At 34.6% G+C, this 25,481-nt stretch overlaps 1 protein-coding gene across 5 annotated transcripts in view; it reads right to left on the reverse strand.

The window, feature by feature from the left end:
- Positions 1–25,481, reverse strand: part of HIVEP1 (HIVEP zinc finger 1) — a 195,637-nt gene that overhangs the window by 81,861 nt on the left and 88,295 nt on the right. For 4 of the 5 annotated variants that reach the window (XM_074207820.1, XM_074207821.1, XM_074207824.1 and 1 more), the window contains one exon: positions 7,013–7,066. The exons of the other annotated variant lie outside the window; for it this stretch is intronic. In XM_074207820.1, the coding sequence (XP_074063921.1) occupies positions 7,013–7,066 (54 nt within the window). The remainder of the gene's footprint in view (positions 1–7,012; positions 7,067–25,481) is intronic. 5 annotated transcript variants of the gene reach the window in all.

Below are 25,481 nucleotides of genomic sequence, written 5' to 3' on the forward strand. Positions count from 1 at the left end.
TTTAACATTCATTCATGAATCCAACAGAAAACTGGCAAAAATAAAACTTCTTAGCTTTTTTAAAAATATTTGTCAGAGCTAACTATCTCAGCCATTAATACAACACCCACTTTCTCTTTTTTTAACAAAACTGGGGACATGAATATAATAGAATGATATAAAAATAATAAAATTAAAACTGCTTTTTGCTCTCTCTTTGTAAATAATCCATTTTAGCTGCAGGACCCATTAAAATTTAACAAATACTGAGCATTTCTGTTTCTCCTCTAGTCCAAGACAGATGGCACCACCTTCAATTATTATGTTCAGCTAAAAGAGAATTATCTTGAATGGGGATTGAAAAGGAGAAATAAAAAATACAAAAGGAAGAATAAAAGAAATAAAGTTAAATGTTTTTAAATGGGAAAAAAACTGATTATGGATGAGCTAAAAATTTATCTTTCAAAGATACCCAATATGAATTAATTAAATCAGCTATCACTTTCTCATCTGTAAAATCCTGCCTCCCAGAGTTGTTGTAAGGATAATAAGAAATAATGCATTCACAATGCTTTGTAAATTGCAAAGCACAATATATATGTCAGCTATTATTATTGCTATGTTATCATTAAGGAAACTTTCCCCCAAAGCTGAAACAATGATCTTTAGATCTCTAATATTTCTAACATTACAAAAATTTCTAGACTTGACAGTCTACCTTTTAAACTCATCTATACTGGGTGTTTAAATAACATTAAATTGCCTCTTTATTATTCCCCCTAGATCCTAAATCCAAAGTACTATTTATGATAAGGCACACCTTAATTTTAGGACATCACGAAATACAGTCTTTTAAACAATGAACTAGTAACATTTAAGAAAACCCAAGTGTTTATTTCCTAAAATCTGGCTCCTTTCCCAATTCTACCTTATCCCCAGGATAATTTGCAGGTTGACACTGCTGTCAACTCACAATTATAGTAATAAAAAACCCAAATCTGATCCTATCAGCTGAAATTGGAATTAACAAGTACCCAAATAACTACGATTTACGAATGAATGTCAAGTGCAAAGGAGTGGTCCAAAATGCTCTGGGAAAACTTAGGAAGGAAAAATTATTTTTTTAAATAGACAATGTAATCAAGGAAATGCTCAAGTGAGATGCTGAAACTCAGTTGGGCTTTGAAAGAAGGTTCTTCAGATGGCAGGGATTTCAGGAAATGTATCCATTCCGGTCATGATATTCTGATTGTGCAGAGGAACAGAAATATAAGAGGATATTATGAAGTGTGTGCCAGAGAGTGATTCAATTTGATTGAAAAATTAACTATATAAAGAAGATTTGCCTGTGATAAATTTGGAAACATAGATTAGAACCAGGCCATAAAGATATGATTAGATAAAATGTTTAAATTCATTCAGTGTTCCCAATAATAAACCCATAAATGATTATTTTTTTTGTTATTAGTTGTGACATGATAAGAGTGCTGAACTAGAAAAATTATATAGCTATATCTGAAAGGTAAGAAACCACCTAGGAGGAAAAACTGGTTAGAAGGCTAATTAAAATGGTCATGGAAAGAAGAAATGAAAATTGAAACCAAGATGGATACAGTATGAAAGAACAAAAGTAAAAAAAGTAATTTTCAGGAAGAATTAACAGGACCTAAAAAGAGATTAGGTATAGACTATAGAGAGAAGAATTAAAGATAATTATAAAATTATTAATATGGAAGATGAGTAAGGCCACTATCAGAAAACTCAAAAAGATAAAATTCAGGGGAAGTATGAAAGTAGAAATGGCAAGGTTTGACAAATGACTGGATATGAAAAAGATCCTTTCTTGCCTGACCTTCCAAGTTTTATGTCCTATTTATTGGATTTCTACTTTCACTCACCTTTTGGAGATCCTTCTTCCTTGTAGACCCTTCTTCATCTTCTCCCTACCTAACTACTCTACAACAAACAATTTTATGTGCCATGGTTCTGGCACCAGAAGTGGAACATTTTTGCTTCTATGCTGTTTAGATTTCTTTCATTTTACTTCCTACTACAGTGCTGATAACTTTAATCATGATCATAGGTCTCTTCCTACGAAAGAAATTCAGACAAAAGTGAAAAATAATTCCTAGCATCTTATTCATATTAACAATGAGAGCCAAAAACTTACTATTACTAATTTAAAATAATTTTTATGACAAAAGAACTAATTTTATATCTTTTTTTTAAAAAAAGCAAAGAGCAGTAGGAAACAAAGCAAGAAAACTGAACTGGATATTCTGGAAAGCAATTTGGAACTATACCCCAAAAGTCACAAAACTGTATATAATCCTTGACCCAGGATTATCAGTAGTAAGTTTCTAACGACTAAGAAGCAAAGAAAGAGAAGAACAACTCAAATGCATAAAACCATTTATAGCATCTCTTTTTCTTGTAGTAAAGAACTAAAAACCAAGCATCTCAATTGGGAAATGGATGAACAAATTATGGTCTATGAATCATAAGAAATGATAGAATGAATAGTTTCCCTAAAACTTGAGATCTATATGATTTGATCCAGAATAAAGTGAAGAGAGACTGAAGAGCAATTACAATAACAACAACATTGTGAAATAAAATAATTTTGAAAGACTTTGGAACTTTGAACAATGACCAAAAGACCACTGATACAACAAGCTACCCACTTCCTGACAGAGAGATGATGGACTCCTGGTACATTTTTAAAAACAGTCAACAGTATTTGTTTGACTTGACGAATTACTATAAAATTTTCATTTTTCTTTTTCTCAAGTGAGGGAGTATTATTTTGGGAAGTTGTCAAAACAAAAGAAAGAAAAGAATGTAAATGAGAAGAAATTGAAAAGAAAATACAGATAAAGCCATTTTAAAAAACAAACTGAATTTGGGGCGGAGCCAGGATGGCAGCATGAAGGCAGAATTTCCCTGAAATTCCTTCCCCAAAAAACTCCACAAGTCATCAAATTATGACTCTAGCCAAAATTTAGATGGGTAGAACTCACAGAAAGACTGAGTGATACAATTTCCCAGTCCGAGACAACTTAGAAGTTCCACAGGAAAGGTGTGTTTCACCTGGACCAGGGGATTGGAAAAGGTCGCAGTGCAGCCCAGGGATCACCAGGAGCAGCTTGAATGGGCAGTGAAAGAACTATGCTGCCAGAGTGCAGGAGCACTGGGCTCAAAACAGTCCTGCAGCAGGAATCGGGGAAGCCAGCCCACAGACAGTAAGGGGGGTAGGGGGAGATTGCAGAAATCTCTCTGTTCTCACTGGGGCAGGACTCTGCTGTTTGCTCACACTCAGATCCAGGTTGCAGTTTGAGCTTCCATACTAAGAAATCTGAGCAGGGATCCTCCTCACAGTTCCAGGACAGAGGGGAGCACCTGTGGGAATCTACATATCAAATGCACAAGCAAGAGAGCATAAGACCTTGGAGGAATAAAGTATGGCAAATTAGTCTTAGGTTGAGGAGATGAGCAAACAAAAGACAAAGAAGAATCTGAACATAGAAAATTACTTTGGTCCCATGGAAGATTCAGAAAATGACAAACTCAAAGCTTTTGTATCCAAAGCCTCTAAGAGAAATAGAAAGTGGGCTCAGGCTATGGATGAGCTCAAAAAAAGACTTTGAAAAGCAATGAAGGGAGATGGAGGAAAAATTGGGAGGAGAAATGAGAGCGATGAGATAAATCATGAAAACCAAATCATCAGTTTGGTGAAAGAAATTCAAAGAAACACTGAAGAAAATATGTTAAAAACCAGTTTAGGCCAAATGGAAAAAAAAGCAAAATAAAAGGCAAATGAGAAGAAGAATGCCATAAAAAGCAGAATTGGCCAGCTGGAAAAGGAGATAAAAAAGCTCTCTGAAGAAAATAACTCCTTCAAATGAAGAATGGAATTAAGGAAGCTGATGACATTTGCAAGAAATCAGAAAGAAATAAAAACTCTTCCAAAAAAGCCAAAAATTAGAAGAAAATGTGAAATATCTCGGAAAAATAACCAACCTCAAAAACAAATCCAGGAAAAATAATTTAAAAATCATTGGGCTACCTGAAAGTCATAACCAGGAAAAGAGCCTAGACTTCATTTTTCAAGAAATAATACAGCAAAATTGCCCTGAGATACTAAAAAGCAGAGGGTAAAACAGAAATGGAGGGAATTCACCAGTCACCTCCTGAAAGAGATCTCAAAAGAAAAAACTTCCAGGAATATTCTAGCCAAATTCCAAAACTCCCAAGTCAAAAAGAAATTACTAAAAGCTGCCAGAAACAAACAATTCAACTACCATGGCTCTATACACAGGATGTGGCAGCATCTACATTAAGGGTTCTTAGGGATTGGAATATGATATTCTGGTTTACATCTGAGAATCAACTACCCAGTGAAACTGAGCATCCGCTTTCAGGGAGAAAAGATGGACTTTCAATGAAACAGGGGACTTTCAAACTTTCCTACTGAAACAACCAGAGCTGAACAGACAGTTTGTTCTCCAAGTACAGGACTCTATGAACCATACGGGGGTGGAGAAGAAGGAATAACAATAAGGAACTTAATGATATTGAACTGTTTGTATTCCTGCATGGGAAGAAGATATTGATAACTCATATGAACATTCTCATTTATAAGAGTTGTTAGAAGGAGCATATATATACAGGGTACAGGAAGGAGTGGAATATAATAGTATAATATAGTAAAAAGATGGAGTCAATGGGTGATAAAGGAAAGTACTGGGAGGAAGAGAAATGAGAGAAAGAAGGGGCTACGATATTTCACATAAGAGTCAGGGAAAAGTTTTTTCAATGGCATGAAATGGGAGAAGGTGAGGGCAGATGAGTAAGCCTTCATTTCATCAGAAATGGCTCAGACAGGAAATAACATACACACATAATAGGGTATAGAAATCTATCTTACCCTAGAGAAAAATGAGAAGAAAGGGATGGAATAAGGGGAGAGAAGGGGGGAATAGATGATAGAAGAGAGGGAAGATTGTGGGAGAAGGTACTCAGAAACAACACACTTTTGGACAGGGACAGGGACAGGATGAAAGGAGAGCGAGAAAATAGAATAAATGAGAGTGGGAAGGAACAGAGTGGAGGAAAATACAACTTGTAATAGCAACTGTGGGAGAAATATTGAAGTAATTTCTCTGGCGGACTTATAATAAAGAAGGCAACTCACCCCAGAGACAGAGCCATTGGAATCTAAACAAAGACTGAAGTATGTTATTTTTCTCTCTCACTGTTCTTGAAGTTTCTCATCTTCTTGGGGGGAGGGGAATTTATGTTTTCTCTCATAACAAGATTATTGTAATAATATAAAATAAAAAATAAAAATAAACATTGAGTTTCATATATTTTTTTCAAAAGAAAAATATTCAAGAACAGAAGGCCTCTGTTTTATGTACAATCATCTTATTTTTTGTTCCACTTTGTAAATGAAAACATTCTTCATTTGGTCTCTTAAGTGCAAGGTTAAGTAAAAGAAAATTATTTCAAAAGAAAAGGGAATCTAAACTCTCTATAGGAGAAACACATAAATCATAAAATAAAACCTATAATTAATATAATTTGCCTAGTGATACCTAGTGATTATTTGCAAGGAGACTGACAAAAAGAAGATCACTATTTAAAGTGATATAATAGATGCTCACCTATGATGCTATATTTCTTGTCTCTGACAAAATCTTTATTAAAATTATCAACACAGAGGAATACTTGATGGAAACATGAGAAGGGAGATCATTTGCAGACAAATACTTGACAGTTCAAAATAAAAAAGCCATTTTATCTGGTGTCAATTTTAAAAAATTATTTGTTTCAACAGAGTAAAATGCAGTGGAAAGGCTCTTCTCCAACAAAATACATCCCATACATGTATTAAGCTCATTTAAGATTCTTGAATAGATTCAAAAAGAAATATGTTTTTAGTCCTCTACCTATTAATAAAATTTTAAACATGAAAAAAAGGTTTTTGCCTATAATGGAGAATACATAAAACAGAGTCCAAATACAAGGAGATTCCATAAGATGAAAAAGTCCTCCAAGTGCCTTGGATTTCAACGTACATCTCCTTGAGGCTAGAAACAATGCATATACTCCAAAAGGAGATTTTAAGAGTTTGACCTAATTATGAATGCAGAAAAAAACAAAGAGCTTAAGAACAAACATGACAAGATGGACAAAGGAACTAGGCCTAGAACAGAACAGAAAAATAGTCTAAGTGGCCTCTAACAAAAATACCTTTTAATAGCCTCAAACTCCTCCCTAAAAGCAAATTATCTATTTATCACTAATATTCTTCAAATTATAGTAGACTATTATATAGACTATTATAATAGTCAAAAAACACTGAACAGGCTACAGAATGTCCCAAACAACTCATGACTATAATATGAAAGAAAAGTGGGATGATGATTTCATCAGGGAAATGTATCATCAAAAAAATAAACAAAACAATTGGTTTCTCATGTAGTCAAATTAAGAAAGCTCAAACAGTGATTTGTTTCTCCCAATATCATTATATAACAAGCATTTACCAGGTATTTCCTATATGTACTAGGGATACAATTCACCTGAAAGTAGAGTCAATTCCTGTCCTCAAAAATCAGCTTCTTGGGCAGCTGGGTGGCGCAGTGGATAGAGCACTGGCCCTGGAGTCAGGAGTACCTGAGTTCAAATCCAACCTCAGACACTCAATAATTACCTAGCTGTGTGGCCTTGGGCAAGCAACTTAACCCCACTGCCTTGCAAAAAAAAAAAACCCTAAAAAAAATCAGCTTCTTTTCTGAGGGTTTTTCAAATAGGAACTGATTTCTAAAATTTACTTTTCAAATTATATGGCTGTATTTTCAAACTTCTGCAGGCTCCCAAAATTCAGAAGCATATACCTGAATTTGGGTTATCATTACATGATTTTTAAGGCACTTCCATTTTCAGTTTTAGGGACAAACTTTAAAAAATTGTCATGCTGTGGAATCTAACCAATCATTTCTTCTGTGCTCACATGAATTAGTCTCACCTTTTTGTGAATCTTCTGCCTCATTAAGTTCTTTCTGTGCTTCTTCTATTTTGTCTAAGAAAAAACATAGAAATATAAAAATAAATACAGTATATATAAGTAGAGAATATTGAAAATTGTTAGGAAAATATATTTTGTTGTAAAAAACCATTTTCATATTTTATAATCATTTCTTAATCACTATATCACAGGAAACAACAGAAAACTTTCTAAAATTTCTGAATACAGACAAAGCACTGAGAGAATTCACAGATCTCTACCAAAAAACTAAAACCCTATATGAAAAGAAATTGAACTATTTTATTGACAAACAATAAATTTTGCAAACAAGTGGGAAACTTTTGACTATGAAGGAAGAGCAAATCAAATAACATCAGAACCAAGATTGAATAATCCCCAAAATTAATTGATCAAGCTGCAAGTACAAATCAAACATCTTATAAAACATTCTAACAATGAAAAAAGATGAATATTTTAAAAAGAAGGCTCTTTGACCAATTCTAAAAACAAAAACATAAATGAAACAGAGAAGAGCAAGTTTTTTGACTTGCAAATACCCAATAAAAAAAGCATAAGACAGGTAAAAAAGTACAATTATCAAAAAAGACAAAATGTGAAATCAATTATATCTGCAGGTAATTTTTCCATGAAAAAAGGCAGAGAAGAGAAAGAATGGGCTATACAATAAAACAAGGAACCATCAAGATTAAAAAGGATCTTAAGAGTCTGCAGGAAATTTAAATTTCATTGGAACTAAAAGATTCAGTTATTAAATGAGAATTTATCCAAATAATCTTATTACAATTTTGTACAATATCAACAATTTTTAATAGAAAGTACTGTTTGTAGCACTCATCTGGGAAGGAATCAATTCAGTAGTCTGTGTGTGTGTGTGTGTGTGTGTGTATAAATATATATGTATATATATATATATATATATATATATATATATATATATATAGAGAGAGAGAGAGAGAGAGAGAGAGAGAGAGAGAGAGATTATAGTATGACTTTGTGATATCCCTTGTTCTACAATTAATCCAATTTGTTACTCTGGGGAGAAACAAAGAAATTTACCTTTCCTCATTTGTAAAATGCTGACTGTGTAGGGAAATAATACACAAAGGCTGAGGAAGAGCAAAGCACTTGCCCTGAGTTCTCCAAAAATAAGGGTTTTTTTTTTTTGGCAAGAGTACATTTGGCATTCTAACAACGTGCCCAGCCCATCATAGTTGTGCTCTCTGTAGTAATGTTGGAATGCTAGGCAGTTTAGCTTGAAAAAGAACCTCAGAATCTGATATTTTCTGCAAACTGATCTTCAGAATCTTCCTAAGACAATTTAAATAGAAGCAATTCAGTTTCCTGACATGACATTGGTAGACTCTCCAGGTTTCACAGACATATAGCAATGAGATCTCACAAAGGCTCTGTAGACCTTCAGTTTGGTAGTCAGTCTAACACCTCTTCTCTCCCACACTTTCTTTCTGGCAATCCGTATGTCAATCTCAATGTCAATGTGGACCTCCTTAGAAAGGATATTGCCAAGGTAAGTGAACTTATCCACAGTACTCAAAACTATGATCAATGATTCCACATTTGGATGGTGTGGTGCTGGCTGATGGAGCACCTGTATTTTCTTGGAGTTAATTGCTAAACTAAAATTAGCACAAGTAATAATCCATACTTTTGCATCTCAGCTTCAAAGGTTGCATTAAGTGCATAGTCATCTGCAAACAGAAGATCATGCAACAATACTCTCTCCACTCTGTCATGGTTTGTAGCCTTTTCGAGTTGAATTTGCCAGCAGTGCAGTAGCTGAGCTTAAGACAATGTTCATCCTCAGTGAAGGCATTTAATAGCATGAGTAAGTAAGGAAGCAAGGATACATCCTTGTTTCACTTCATTGATGACTGGGAAATTTTGAGAGCATCATCCACTATCCAGAACCTGAGCAAGCATGCCATCATGAAATAGGTGTACAATACTGATGAACTTCTCCAGGCAACCAAATTTGGACATAATTTTCCTTAAATCCTCATGGCTGATGGTATCAAAGGCCTTAGTCGGATCTACAAATTGTTATATACAGACTTCTGTTCTGTTCCTGGCATTTTTCCTGTAGTTGCAGGGCAGCAAACACTATATCGGATGTTCCTCAACATACTGAAGCCACACTGGCTCTCAAAGAGGTAACCATCATTCAGGTGAAAGAACAGATAATTGAAGAGGACTCTGGCAAGAATCTTACCAGAAATTATTAAAAGAGAAATACCCCTATGATTGTCACAGGACAGTCTATTCCCTTTACCTTTATAGAGAGATGAATGATGAAGGCATCCTTGAATTCTTGGGGGACAACCTCTTCATGCCATATAACCTGGAAAATTTCAGTCAGTTTTTAGATGAGCAATGGACCCCCCCACCTTGTAGATATCAGCTGGAATTGAATCAGCACCAGGTGCTTTGCCACTTGAAAGGAGCCTAATGACATTCAAAACCTCTTTTGCAGTTGGAACTTCAGCTAGGGACTGATTGACTTCAACTTGATTTAAGCAGTCAATAGCTTCTGCACTGGTTGATGATAGTCTGTTAAGAACACTATCAGTCATCTCTCTAGGATCATGTCCCTATCATTGATCAATGGGGATCTATGATCAGGCTAGATATTTATGATTGAACAATGTCTTCTGGGGATTCTACAATATCCCAAGAATTGATGTCAGTCACAATATCATCCATAAACAGTAACATCTTGTAATAAATACATACAGGAAAATCACTCTTCAATTTGAATTCTGGGGCTGGATCTTTTCCCATTGTAACAGTAATAATCTCTGGTGAACATTCAATTTCCAATTTTTTGGCTAGTCATTTTTTACATCAGTATTTCCTTGAATAAGGCTATGTCTGTTATATTTTTCAATGAATATTGAATGAATGAGAGGTATTTTGTTGCAAAAAGAGCCCTTAAAGACAGTAAAAAACTCTTAATAAAACATATCTTTTAACATAGTCAACAATAAGGACAATGGGGCAACATGGACACATACAAGAATATACTAATATCTGACAAGTGATTTGCTTAATGGGTTAATATAAGAAAAATGAGTCAAGGAGTCAAACTTGGGAGTTCAAACTTGAAACAATTGTAATGATTGACTGAACAGAAATGAGAGAAAAAACATGAGAAATAATGGAGACAATTTGCTGGAAAGACTGAAACCTTCCTTCTGGTCAAGGAGGGTCTTTTCCGCTATCCTGCTGCATGCACTTCAACTTCATTTGGTAGAGTTGCAGAGTAAATTCAAGTGGATCATTGGATCTGGTCCTAGGTCCTAAGTTTCCTCTTTTGTCTTTTAAATGAATCCTGAATGGGGCGGCTCAAAAGAGGACCCAAGATTCTGGTTGCAATCCCCCATCTTCCTGGATCAAGTCACTTTTTCAATTAAACTAATAAAAGTTTGTGTTTTAAAAATTAGCCTTGAGGCAGTTAAGTGGCACAGTGGATAAAGCACCGGCCCTGGAGTCAGGAGTACCTGGGTTCAAATCTGGTCTCAGACACTTAAAAATTACCTAGCCATGTGGCCTTGGACAAGCCATTGCCTTGCAAAAACCTAAAATAAAAATTAGCCTAGTGCACAGAGTTCAATGGAGTCCTTGTTCTGGACTAATCTTACATAAAACTATGCTTTATTTGGTTCTAAGAATTCAGATTTGTTAGACATAAGCTATAATCTAGAGAAAAGATTTCTACTCATGAGCCAAGTGGGGAAAAACCTATAAACTGAGGGACTGAAATAATGAATCAGGTGAAATAATGAAAGAAGAATAAGGAAATAGAAACTTGTTAATACAGTATTTAGAGCAGGAATGGGGCTTTAGAGATCACTGTCAGACACTTCCCCTTCCCCGCATTCTAATGATGCAGAAACTAAGGCCAGTGAATGGGAAAATGACTTGCCCAATATCACACACACTTAGCTAATGGCAGAATCAGGTCTAAAAAAATCACGAACATACATATACATATACACATATACACATACATACATACATACAAGAAAAATGCCCAGCCCTGGCACTGTCTGTTCTATCACACTGAAGAACTTTTTTGTAATTTTTGGCTGAAGTATTTCCTCTTAAAGGGAATAATCTGCCACTGAATCACTTTAAAAAAAGGGGAAAAGGGCACTTTTTGAATTTATGATGCTTCTAGAAATCTAGATGGAGATGTTCAGGAGGACAGGTGGAGAGAAAATATGGCAGCCCAGTAGAGTAATAAGGATGGACATGGAGTTTTAGAAATCATTTGTTTGGAAGATAATAGTTAAATTCATGGTAAATCAATGAGAGAAAGTTTGTAAAGAAAAAGAGAAGTCTAGGTCTAAATCACGAAGTACACTCATGTATTACTAAAGTATAAGGATAAGGATCCTGAAAAGGAGACCAAAAGGGATTGGCCCTTCTAGGTAAGAAGAGAAGTAAAGAACAATCCAGGGCAAATCTATCTAGAAAGGTGCACAATGCTACAGAATGACTGGTCAGAAAAGACAAATAGGTTTAGCACTACAAATATCACTAATGATCCTGGAGAGTACAATTTCAATTGCTACTCCATTTTAGTTATAAACTATTTTAAAAAGTAATAAAGTTTTATTTTTAAATATATACAATAACTGTAAAATATATTAATATTTAGCAGATAATAAGAATTAGCATTTATATATTATTTAAAGTTTGAAAAATACTTTTAAATATTTTCACATTTGGTCCTCATAACAAAGTAGGTAAGTCCTATTTTACATGGAATTTTACAGTTAGGAAAACTGAGGCAAAAATATGTTAAGTAACATGATCAAAGGCACAGAGTTACTAAATATCTGATGGCTAATTTGAACTCAGAGTTTCCTGAACCAAGGTCCAGAGTTCCATTTGTAATTAAACAGCAATAATCTATATAGAAAGTATACTGACAATAATGTGCTAATTATAGGTTAAGAATACCACTTATAATTATGTTTATGTAGAAATTTTCTTCACAAACTCACAGAGTACATAAATCTAAACTTCAACCCACTGTGAGACTTGAAAATTCTGAATTTATATTCTTAATTAAATATATTAATGAATATTAATATTTCTTTCAGGGAAAAATTATTGTTCTAACATCAAGTAATAGAAAATAACAACATGAGGTTTGCATACAGAAAATAATATCAAGATACACAAATGACTTCAAATAAATTGAAAATGGTATCTCATAATTTTATTTAGAAAAACATCTATAGTATAATGAAAAGATTTCATTTGGAGTCAGAAAGTGCATTTGAATCCTATCTGTTTTATTTAATAACTATGTATCCATGAAAAATTACATGATCTCTGGGTCTCTGCTCTCTCAAATATAAAATGAGAGATTTGGATTAGAGTTAGAGATAGCAAGACCCAAGTTCAAATCCAGCTTCAGCTGTTCACTAGTTTTTGTGATCTTGGACAAGTTTCTTAATTACTCTTTGCCTCAGTTTCCTTAACCATAAAATGGAGAAAGTAATAGCACCTGCCTTGCAGGATTTGTGAGGATTAACTGGAATAATATTTTGTAAAAAAAGTGCTTAGCACAGGGCTTCTCACCTAGTACTATAGAAATGCTTATTTTCCCCAAACTAAATCAAAGATTCTATGACTAACAGATCCTAAGGTGTCTTCCAGATATCGATCTTATGCTATTCCATTACAAATTATAATTAGAAGTGATTAAAATATTTGGCAATAAAGTACAAAAAATATGAATATGTTATTAAAACAAATATGACTCAAAAAAAGAAACAATATACATATTTCTTAATTGAATTCTATAACCTCATTATTCTCTTTTACTATATTACTAAAGACCTCTCTTGATCCTCACTCCATCTACCTCCATATTCATTCCTTTCTTAAAAATATTATTTAAGTGATTCAAATATATAAAATCTATATAAGTGTTTTTAAAATGAACTGTAAAAAGGAGTCTGGTATTTACTGAATCACCATCTGAATTTTAAAGTTACCATATGTGACTATACTATTTATACCACTGAATAAAGCATTACTCCTACTTTCACTCATTATACATCTGCACAAGAGCCTTCAAGCTTAATGTTAGTTTCTAGTAGCTATTTTAATCATCAATAAAACCAAATGTGTGACAATGACATAATGCTAAAAAATATTAAAAAGCTTAAAAACACATAACCATTTACAAATATACCCTCTCTTTACAACAAAAGGTTAAAAGTGTATACTCAAAGACTTGATTTAAAATCTGAGAGGAAGCACCTTAACCTGCAAATTACATATTTTGACAACTGAGGGAAAAGACACACATAAAAAGATATAGATTTAGGGACTGTTTCAATAGGCTAATAATACCCTTAAGGGTTAAAAGCTCAATTCTTTCCAATTCATCCTCTACTAAGTACAAAGTTGATGCTTCTAAAATGAAAGTGTAATCATATACTCAAGAAGCTTCAGTAGCCAAATATCTCTAAGATAAAACCAAAATTCTTTTTTTTTGCATTTAGAGCCCTTCACAATCCAACTTCAACTATTTTCCCCAGACTGATTACATTGTTCTCCTTCATTCAACTGCAGGTTTGTCATTCCCTTCCACACTACTCCATGTCTCAACTCCATACCTTTGGGATTTAAAAATAGAATGTTCTCCCTTATTTTGTATACTTCCTGAAATTCCTATTTCTTCTTTAAGGTTCAGCTCAAGGACTACCTGCTTCAAGAGATCTCTTTTGCTTCTACAATTTATTGGTGATGCCAAATTACTGTATTTGTTTTATATATAACCTAAATTTTTCTTTTCTATGAACATGGGGTCTCCTCTCTATCCCATAACAACTGAACATGTCTCCTGAAAGAAGAACTGTTTTGTTTTTTACATTTGTATAGGCAGAACAAAAGCCTGGCAAAGAGTTAGAAGTACAGCAGAAGGTATCTCATAGTTCATTTCAGAATTCAAGCTCCTCATTTTAGAGATTAGGGGAATCTGAGGCTCAAAGATAACATGACAAGTCACTTGTCAGAGGTCAAACATGCAGAAATTCAAATCAAGTCAACAGGTCCTATATTAAATGCCAGATACAAAGAAATGTTTTTTTTTAAAGCAATAACTGTTCTCAAGAAGCCCACAGTCTAATGGGAATGTCAATACATCAAAAACTGGATAAAATTAATATATACACACACACACACACACACACACACACACACACACACACACACACACACAGACACAGACACATATCCAATCCTCCCTTCCTCTTTTCCAGTGCTATGGATATCCAGGTTTCAGGCTGTTGAAACTTCCCAGTTTACAAAAGATAGTGAGGTAAGCAAAGTTCTTTGGTAGTAAATTGTACCCAGAATGTACAACTGTGAAATATTCGCATTGTAAAGCTCTGAGTTTATATTGCTGGGACAGACAAATCCTTAGTACCATTACAACAAAACTCAGGACTCCCTATGATGGACTAAAAGAACTAAGGAATGAAAGGGAGAGAGGGAAGATAGAAAGAAGAAAACACAAATATCTTGACTATGAACAGATAAATGAATAGGAAATATGTTAACAAAAGAAAGATATATGGCCTTCAAATCTAGTTAAGGAATTTAGATATCTATGAATAAATAATACAAAACAAAGGAAAATCAGCCTGCCCTGAATGAAACATAGGACTTAGAATAGGCGGGGAACTTGGAACCATAATACACTATTCCTGAATCATTCAAAAGAGAAAATGAGAATTCTATGAAGCAGTCTACAAAACAAAAATAACGGGTAAAACAGAAAAACTGGATCTGCAATAGCAATCCTCACCAAAGAAATAAAAAAGAAAATGTAGATTGGGAATTCAAATACATAGGAGAGGATAATCTAGAAGAGAGACAAATATTAAAAGAAAATAAACTCACAATGAAAAACCAAAGTGCACTGGTCTTCAGATGGAATACAGAGAGACAACCTAAGATCATAGGTTTCTCAGAAAAATATGATAGGATAGAATTGAAATCTTAGCATAATAAGAAAGGAAAAAATAGAAGAGAAGTAACCAAAACTTCTGAAAACAGAAAATGAAATTACTCTAGGAAGAATTCTGAGATTAACTCCAGAAAAATAAGTATGCAAACTCTAATACACACTGGATAAATTTAATAGTTCATTTCAGAAACGTTTTGCAATTTACAGGAGAAAGACCTTCAAATACAAAGAAAAGGAAATTTGAAAAATTCAAGACTATTATGAACCCACTAGAAAATGTAGGAAGGAATGGAAAAATGTGTTGAAAAGAGGAATGGAGCTCAAGATGAAACCCAGGGTGATATATCCTGCAAATTTACACTTAATTATACATCAAAAAAAAAAAAAAAGATGGACATCCAAGAACAGAGAAAAGTTTTAGAAAGAATAGAAGTTAGGGAGAAGAAAATGGGACATTTTAGACAGAAACTGATGATACCCTGCCTAGAAATGAATTTATGGAGCCTTATTATAATATGGGAGGGTATACAAAAGAGAAGAGGGTAAGAAATGGGATAAGAAAGGAATATGTGATATGCTGGGATAATATCAAGGGCTAACAAATGAGAGGAAAATAATCTCAATGGTTACAGAGAGAAAAGATTACAGAGAAGCAGGTGAGGAAAAGGGGGTGTAATTGGAGGAGACCTCACTTTGGTGGGGGGGGGGAGAGTTGATTTCCCTGGTGAATACTCCTATAGGTGAAGAGCCATTGTCTAAGGAAGATGAAGATCTTACTTTGGATTGGTCCTGGGAGATTCGGTGCTTGAAAAGTCTATTATTCCAGCAAGGGATGAGAAGTGGAGTGAGGTTATTAATACTTTAATGTAATTGGTACCTGGAAGAAAAGAAAAGCACAGACACAGGAAAGAGAAAGGGGGTAAGTAGGCAAGGGTATAAATCAGGATAAAGCTGCATAATCAGGAACATGGCAAGGACATCATGGAACAGTGTCCTCTCTGATATCTGCAATAATCAGCATTGTTCTTGGAGTGAGACACAATGAAAAAGAGAAATTCATGGAGTAAATCCTATAATTAAGTTGGCACAAAGGATCTAGAGGGGAATGACTAGAACGGATAACTTGGAATCTTTGCTTGAGGATTATACAAAAGAGACACCAGAAGAACTATAGGAGTCATGAAACAGAATGAGTTTCCAAAATAGACAGAAAGGATGGATAATAAAGAATTGGAGAATTCCTTTTAGAAAAGGAAAAAATGGGGGCAACTAGGTGGTACAGTAAATAGAGCACTGGCCCTGGAGTCAGTAGTACCTGAGTTCAAATCTGGCATCAGACAATTTAATAATTGCCTAGCTGTGTGACCTTGGGTAAGTCACTTAACCCCATTGCCTTAAATAAAAAAATAAAAAGAAAGAAAAGGAAAAATAAAATTAATAAACATGACTAGTAGAAGGAGAGGGGAGGAAGTGGAAATCTACTTGACTAATGGAAAAAAAGGGGGGGGAGGAAAAGAATATAACTGGATAAAAACAGGAGGAAAAAAAAAGCACTAATAGGCAAAACCCCAAAGGAAAATGATTAACAGATATGAGGAAGGGATCAAGGGCAAGGGGAAAAGTCAATGGGTACAAAGCCACCCAAAATAAAGTAACGGAAGAAATATAATATTGTGTTTATAGTAGAAGGAAAATCATAACTTAGAAAAAAATATTAGAGACAAATAGAGGAAGATATAAGCCTCTCAAATTTTAAATGTGAATGAATTAAACAATATAATAAAAAAAATAGTGATGGATTAGATAAGAAAGCAAAACCTTGCAATCTACTGCTAACAGGAAAAATTTTAAAAAGTCAAATACGAAATAAAATTAATAGGATAGACAAAAATTTACTGAGTTTCAAGGGAATCAAAAAAAGCAAGAGCTTTAATCATGCTATTGACAAATCAAAAAACATTCAAATATAAGAAAGGATAAATAAGAAAATTATATTATACTGAAAGAAACCACAGACAACATATTAAGGTCCCAAAAATTTAAACAGCTAAAGTCATAAAGGAAACATTAGCTAAGCATTAAGAAAACATGGGCAGTAACACAATAGTGATGGGGGACTTCAATAAGTTTTAGATAGGTCGAGCAGAAAGATAAGCAAAAAGGAAAATATGGAATTTAAAAATTTCTGGAAAAATCAAAGTTATAAAATAGGAGATTTTCTAAATCGTTCAAAAAAAGTGCATGTGTGGGTATGTGCATATATATACACATATTTCTCTGTATCACATGGAATTTTTACAAAAATTACAATGAAATAGGGCACAGAGCTACTGCAAATAAAAAAAGACAGAAAAATCAAATTATGGTATCATAATTTAATAAAAATGTAAATTAGTTCAGGGAATACAAACAACATATACTTCAAATAGATACTTAAAAATGTAATCTTAAGTAGGCCAAAGAACAACTAATAGAAATAATCAATAACTATGTAAAAGAAAATAATAAGGAAGAAACAATCTAACAAAATATGTAGATGAAGTTAAAGCAATCCTGAGAAGGGGGATATTTTATCTTAAAAAAAATTTAAAAAATAGTATAAGAACTAAAGAATTGAACAGAAAATGTATATTTAAAAGACAATAAATAAATTTAATATAAGTACAAAAGAGAGGAAATAGAAATATTAGAATTTTAAAAATTGACTTAAAACTGATTCTTTGAAATGACCAACAAAACTGATGAATATTTTGCTACTCATTCAAAAGGACAACAGAAAATAAAAATTAATAAGAAAATAGAAAATGAGTAGGTCATCTGGTTCATAAGAAAGACTAATAGGTTTTTCAGAAGAAAATATTAGTTTAAATTTTCCTATCAATTACAGAACAGTTTAATTTAAAAATCTGAAATAAAATACATACAATAATACATCTGTGCTTTGCTTTAATTTTTGTAAAACATATATTTGTTACGTCAAAAAAATATGAAACAGGGGTAAAGGAGATCAGTTTCAATAAAAACCGTAATTTTTAAAAATGTTACTTATGAATTCAATGTGATTTTTCATATGCAGTGATACAATTATAGAATCATTAGAATTGGAAAATACAAGAAAAATTATATTACATATTTTATAAATATGTAAACTAAGGCTCAGGAAAAATATATTTTCTTGTTTTTTTTAATAATGTATTTGTTTTCCAATTATACACAATAGTAGTTTTTACCTATCATTTTTTGTAAGGTTTTAAATTTTACAATTTTCCCCCACCTCTCCCATAGAAGGCAGTCTGATAATCTTTATATTGTTTCCATGCTATACACTGATCAAAATTGAATATGTTGAGAGAAAAATCATATCCTTGAGGAGAAAATAAAATATTAGATAATAAAAATATACAGTACATATAACACTTAAAAAAAAACCTCAAAGGTAATAGTCTATGGTCTTTGTTTAAACTACACAGTTCTTGCTCTGGATACAGATTCTCCATATTCTATGTCACAGATACTCTATAAAATTGTCCCTGATTATTGCATTGATGGAATGAGCAAGTCCATTAAGGTTGATCATCATCCCTATGTTGCTGTTAGGGTGTACAGTGTTAATTATGTTTCTGCTCACTTCACTCAACATCAGTTCATGCAAGTCTTTCCAGGCTTCACTGAAATCCCATCCCTCTTGGTTTCTAATAGAATAATAGTGTTCCATAACATATATTTGCCACAATTTGTTCAGTCATTCCCCAATTGATGGACATTCACTCGAGTTCTGATTCTTTGCTACCACAGATAGGGCTGCTATGAATTTTTTGTACAAGTGATGTTTTTAACCTTTTTTCATTATCTCTTCAGGGTATAGACCCAGTAGTAGTATTGCTGGATCAAAGGGTAGGCACAAGAAAAAATATATTTTCTAATAGTCACAAAACAAACAGTAGCCAGAAAAAGAACCTAAGTCTCTTGATTCTTAGTCTAATCTTCTGTCTCTTACATTATGCTGTGGATAATTATGATCTTCCAATTCCCCCAAAATACTACAGCACCAAAATGACACATAATGTCCATCATTACAATTCCTATATGGATTTCTATATAGTATTCCATCGGGTTACTAGTCATAGTACTAGAGACAATTCAGTAGTTCTGTTAAGCATATTTTCTTGCCACTAGAGGGTGATAAGAAGGCAATCTTATGTCAGTCTAAGAGTTTTATCAATCAGAAAAATAAAAAGAATATAAGACAAGTTAGAATAAGGATGCTTCAGGGACAATCAAAGGTCCCCTTCCATAATTTCATTAGCTGGTAAAAAAAAAAGTGACTATAAAAAATTGATCAGGTTAGGGTTTAAAAGTCATGAAACGTTTAGTAACTGAAAACATTGAAATACGTTTTTCTCTCTAAATTTCATAACTTTATTATCTTCATTGACTTAACTGTCATCTCTGTAAATATCTGCTTTTAAATTATTTTTCTTTATTTTGTTACATATTTTCCAATCATATGCATTTTTATCATTTTGTGAAATTTGGGAGTTCCAAATTCTCTTCTATCTATATGTTCTATGTATATGTTCTCCCCTCCTTGAGAAAGCAAGTAATTTGATTTTGTTCATGCAACTGAGATCATGCAAAACATATTTAGAGGGTAGCCATGTCACAAAAGAAAACAATACAATCCTAATATCTTAGTTCTCTCTCTGGAGATGGACAAGAGTTTTCATCATATGACCTTTGGAACTTTCTTGGTCAAAAGAGTGGAGTCTTTTACATGGATCATCATTATAATATTACTATTACTATGTACAATATTCTCCCTGTTCTGCTCATCTCACGTGGCATGAGTTCATAGAAGTCTTTCTGAAACTAACTTTATCATTTCTTATAAAACAATAGTATTCCTTAACAATCATATAAATCAACTAGTTCAAACAATCCTTAATTGATAGGTATTCTCTCAATTTACAATTCTTTCTCACAACAGAAAGAGCTGCTATAAATATTGTTCAAAAAGGTCCATTTCAGTTTTCTTTAATCTCTTTGGGATTCAGTCCTACTAGTGGTATTACTGGATCAAAGTGGATGCAGTTTTATAGTTCTTGGGGAAGGAGTTCCAAATTGTTCTTCAGAATATAGTTCACAACTCCATCGGTCGTGCTTTTGTGTCCTAAATTTTCCATTTCCCATAGTATTTGTTATTTATCTTTCCTGTCATATTAGTCAATCTGATATATGTGACCTGCTATCTCAGAATTGTTTTAATTTGCATTTTGAGAGTGACTTAGAGCATTTTTATTTATAATTTTGATTTCTTCTTTGGAAAATTGTTCATAACCTGATCATTTATCAACTAGAGAAAGGCTCTTATTTGTACATATGACCGAATTACTTAAATAGTTGAGAAATAAGTCCTTTCTCAGAGAAACCTGCTACAAATATTTTCCCCCAATTTCCTGTTTTCCTTCTAATTTTGGCTACACTGATTATGTATAGGTAAAAGCTTATTATATGTAATCAAAATTAATCTATTTTACTTTCTGCAAAACCGTCATATTTTGTTTAGATACAATTCTTTTCTATCCATAGATCTGACACATACAAAACTTTTCCATGATCCTCCAATTTGCTTAGGATATGGTATCACCCTTTATATCTAACTCATTTACCAATTTTGACTTTATCTTGGTATACTTTGTGTGATACTGGTCTGTCTAGCTTCCCCTAAACTGCTTTTCAGTTTTCCCAGCAACTTTTGTCCACACCAAATTATTGTGGTATGTTATGTACTAGGGGTTAGAACACTGGGTTTCAAGTCAGAAGATCTGAGTTCAGAGGTAGCTTTAAACACTTACTAGCTATGTGTTTCTGAGCAAGCCACTTAATTCTATTTGCTTCAGTTCCTTATCTATATAATAGATACAAACTAGAAAAGACAATCCAATACCTAATTGGACACAATTAACAACTATGTAACAAAATCTATTCCCCATCCACAGTTTTTTCTTTACAATACCAGATTGCTTTGAGGATTACTGCTTTGAATATATTTTGTCATCTGAAAGTGATAGGCTGCTTTCCTTAACATTTTTTCACTGATTTCCTTGATATTCTTGACCTTTTTTGTTCTTCCAAATGAATTTTATACTAAAATCATTCTTTTTTTAATGCGATTGATTTGGCACTGAATAAATTTAGATAGAACTGTTGTTTTATTATACTGACTCAGCCCATAGGCATTTAATATTTCAGCAACTGTATAACCTTTGTGAGTAAAGTGTTTTCTATGAGTTGTCTTCATATAATCCCTGGGTTTACCTTTATAAATACACTGGAGGAAGCTAGGTGGTGCAGTGGATTGAGCAACAGTCCTGGAGTCAGGACCTGAGTTCAAATCCAACCTCAAGATACTTAATAATTGCCTAGCTGTGTGACCTTGGGCAAGTCACTCTTAACCCCATTGCCTTAAATAAATATAATTTAAAAAACAAACAAGTAGACTGAAGAATTTTATACTGTCTTCCACTGTTTTAAAATTTATCTGTCTCTTCCTGCTTAATTTTGTTGGTAGTATACAGAAATGTTGATGATTTGTTTGAGTTTATTTTATATCTTGAAACCTTGCAGAAATGGTTAGCACAGTACAGCTAGTTCTCATTTTAAATAAATTCAAACTACTCAAATTTCAACTCTCCAGCAGGTAGGCAATAGATACGTCAGCCTGGGTTCAGACTCCTGCATCTGCCGGGCAATGACAGGGGCAACATCAGATGTAGCAAAGAAACAGAGGTACTCTTTCCGTAGGTAGGCCCAGATGCTAAAGACACTCCTACTGCAAGGGGCCTCTCACAGCTATGGTGAAGAAGAGGCCAGATAGAGCCCTTGAAGGGTTGGAGACGTCTCCAAAGTAAGAATTGGGTGGATACCATTAGTTTTCTTTCCTGATTTTATTCTTCAATTTCTTCCTTTTTTTGTCTTATTGATATAGCTTTCATTTCAAGTAAAATACTGAATAATAATGGTGAAAATGGACATCTTTCCATCACTCTTGATGTCATTAGGAAACATCAAGTTTATTCCCATTGCAGAAAATGCTTGCTCGTCATTTTAGTATTTCCTTATTTTAAGAAAAGCTCCACTGGAACTTCCTGCCAAGATGGCGGAGAGAAGTCAGGCACTATTTTAAGTTCTCCTGGTTTTCCCTTAGAACTAACAAGAATCAAATCTCTTAGCAGATTTTGGAACCATAGAACACCCAGAAGAATAGAGGGGAACATCTCCCAGCAAGGTCTATCACGGGGGAGCATGGCTGTGCCCAGGGCATAGAGGAGAGAACTAGCCCAGGGGCAGCAGGATGAGGCTGGGGACTAACCTGAGAACCACAGTAGAAGTGTTTGCTGTGTGTGTATGTGGCACAGACAGGAGAACTTCAGCACCAGCAGCACAGACATCTATCCAGCTAGTTCATCTGTTCTAGAAGACCCAGGCCGCGAGTCCTCCCTGCCCCAACCTCCCACTGCTCCCATGTTTTCAGTGTAAGAGTCCCCATGTTTTCAGTTGGGTGCCCCCCCCACCTTGTTCCTGTGGGGAGGACCTTTCTCTAGAACACAGAAACAACCTAGGTATTCAAACCTTGCCCCACAGCCTGGGTGTGGGCCACAGATCTTGTCCAGCAGTAATGACCCAGAGAGAGCCTCTGGCACAGATGCAGACCAAGGCCTAGGGAGTGGGCCACTGATACCAACAACACAAGATTATCCAGTGAAAGCTTCTGGTATTCCTTTCTGGTGGACCCACTGAGTAACTTTCTGGAGTTCCTAACCCTAGTGAGTAAGGCCTCTAGGAATCTCAACACCAAAGCCCAAGCCAAGACCCTTGCCCAACCCAAGAGCCTAAGTAAAAGGGTCCAAAATGAAGAAATGTCAATACAAAGCAGAATCTGGGAGATATGGATATTAACTCAGAAAGGGGGGGGGGGGAGTTTCAGAGAACATGAATTTGTCTCAAGTCCAGAAAGACTTCTTAGAAGAAATCAGAAAGGGATTTAAAAATCAAATGGAACAACTGGGAAAAGAAACACAAGAGAAAAATCAACACTATACAATAAAACATTAACAACTTACAAGAAAAATTCTTTGAAAATACAACTGGGGTGTGGAAGATGGAGGAGAGCAGCAAGGCGCTAAGGTCTCCCAGCTTTCCCTCAGAACTAATATGAGTCAAGCCTCTTAGAATTTAGATGTATGATACCCAGAAAAATAACCTAGGAGAACACATACCAACAAGGTCTGTCTCAGAAGAATGCGGGTGAATTGAGGGCAGAGAACAGAGAGCCAGCATAGAGGCAGCGGGGTAAGACCTGGATCTAACCTGAGAGCAGCCTAGAAGCTTTGGCTTTGTGAATGGGCAAGAGAACTCCAGCGAGGTTGGAGGAAGAGTTCCAGTGCAGCTGCTAGACATCAATCTGCTAAGCTCCACTGGTCTGGAAGAACAGGGCCCCAGATTTTCAGTGCAGTCCCCTTGTTTCCAGTTGAATCCTCATCCCTGTGGGAGAAAGGGCTTCTTCCCAGAACAAACATAGTAGTAAACCCCTCCCCTCAAACCCCCAAGCTCAGGTGAGAACAGATCTCTCTCAGTACTGAGTGAATAATAAGGAGATTAATTACACCACCTGAGGGTTCAGCACACATTGTTCCAGGATAACTCATACCCTGCTGTCCCCCCCACTCCCTCAAACCTAGGGAGTAGGCTGTACCATAAATAAAGGTCACAGACACTCCAAAGGAAATGAGGAAATGACCAGCACCCCCTATTAAGTCCAGTGAGCTAAGCCTCTAGGATTTCAACTCAAAGGTCTTTAACCTAGCCCCCCCCCCAACACAAGCTCCTAGAAAAACAAAGAAAGTCCAGTGGGAATGGGGGGGGGGGGTCTTCTGTTGAAAGCTACCTCAAAGACAAAAATCCTAACCTTAGATAATTAGAGAAAGCTAGAAATACTGAGGAGAATATGAATTGGTCTCCAGCACAGAAAGACTTCTCAGAAGAGATCAGGAAGGAGTTTAAATATCAATTAGAAAAATTTGGAAAAGAAATGCAAGAGAAAATGAGCAACTTGCAACACGAAAATAAATCCTTGGAAAATACAATTGGGCAAAAGGAAAACTTCAAAAATAGAATTGACCAATTGGAAAAGGAGTTGCAGAAGGTAAATGAAGAAAATTCTTCTCTAAAAAAATGAATGGAATCCGTAGAAACTAACAACTTCATGAGACCACAAGAATCTGTTAAGCAAATCAAAAAAATCAAAGAAACAGAGGAAAAAAATGTAAAATACCTCATCATCAAAACTTCTAACCTAGAGAATAGATCCGGAAGAGACAACTTAAGAATCAATGGACTTCCTGAAGACATCTAGGATAAAAAAAAAATGCCTGGATTCAATATTTCAGTATCTATTGAAAGAAAACTGCCCTGATATAATGGAACCAAGGGGTAAAACAGTTATTGAAAGAATGCAGCTATCCCCTCCTGAAAGGGATCACAAAATGAAAACACAAAGGAATATTGCGGCAAATTCTAGAACTATCAGATAAAAGAGAAAATCCTGCAAGCAGCCATAAAGAAACAATTTAGATACCAAGAAGCCACAGTAAGGATTACACAGGACCTGGCTGCATCAACATTAAGGGACTGAAGGGCCTGTAATATGATATTCCAAAGAGCAAGGGAGCTTAGAATGCAGCCAAGAATTCACTATCCTGCAAAACACAGCCTTCTCTTCTAGGGGGGAAAATAGATGGACATGCAAGGAAACAGGAGATTTACAACTCTTCCTGACCAAAAAAAAAAAAAAAGGTAAATTGAAAATTTGGACTTCAAACAGGAGACACATGGAAAGGTAAAAAAGGAAAAGAAAAAAGTGCTAACCAATAAGATGAAACAAGATATATCCCCACCTGGAAGAAAGATTCTCATAATTCTTGAGAACTGTAGCTTTTCTAGAGAGAATACACTTAGCCAGAAGTAATGGACACTCATGACTTGTTCATCACTCTGATAGAATTATTTAAAAACAATATCTCCTTTAAAGGGGGGCAGTAAAGAGATGGGAGGATGAAGGAAACTGGATGGGGTAAATCACATTACATGAAGAAGTACAAAAAATGAAGAAAAGCCAGTGGGAAGGGGGTTCTACTGAAAGCTACCTTGAGGAAAAAGACCCTAACTCAGAGAAAGCTAGAACTACTGAGGAGACTATGAATTGGTCTCCAGCTCAAAGGGGAATAGAGGAGAAGAAGGGAGGAAGTGAGAACCACCTGAATCTTACTCTCATCAGATTTGGCTCAAAGAAGAATTAACATACACACACTCAGTTAAGAAACTTATCTTACCTTTCAAACATTAAAAAGGGGAGGGGGGAGGAAAAGAGGAACTAAC

The sequence above is a fragment of the Macrotis lagotis genome, chromosome X (genome assembly GCF_037893015.1).
Source record: "Macrotis lagotis isolate mMagLag1 chromosome X, bilby.v1.9.chrom.fasta, whole genome shotgun sequence".
Classification (NCBI taxonomy): Eukaryota; Metazoa; Chordata; class Mammalia; order Peramelemorphia; family Peramelidae; genus Macrotis; species Macrotis lagotis.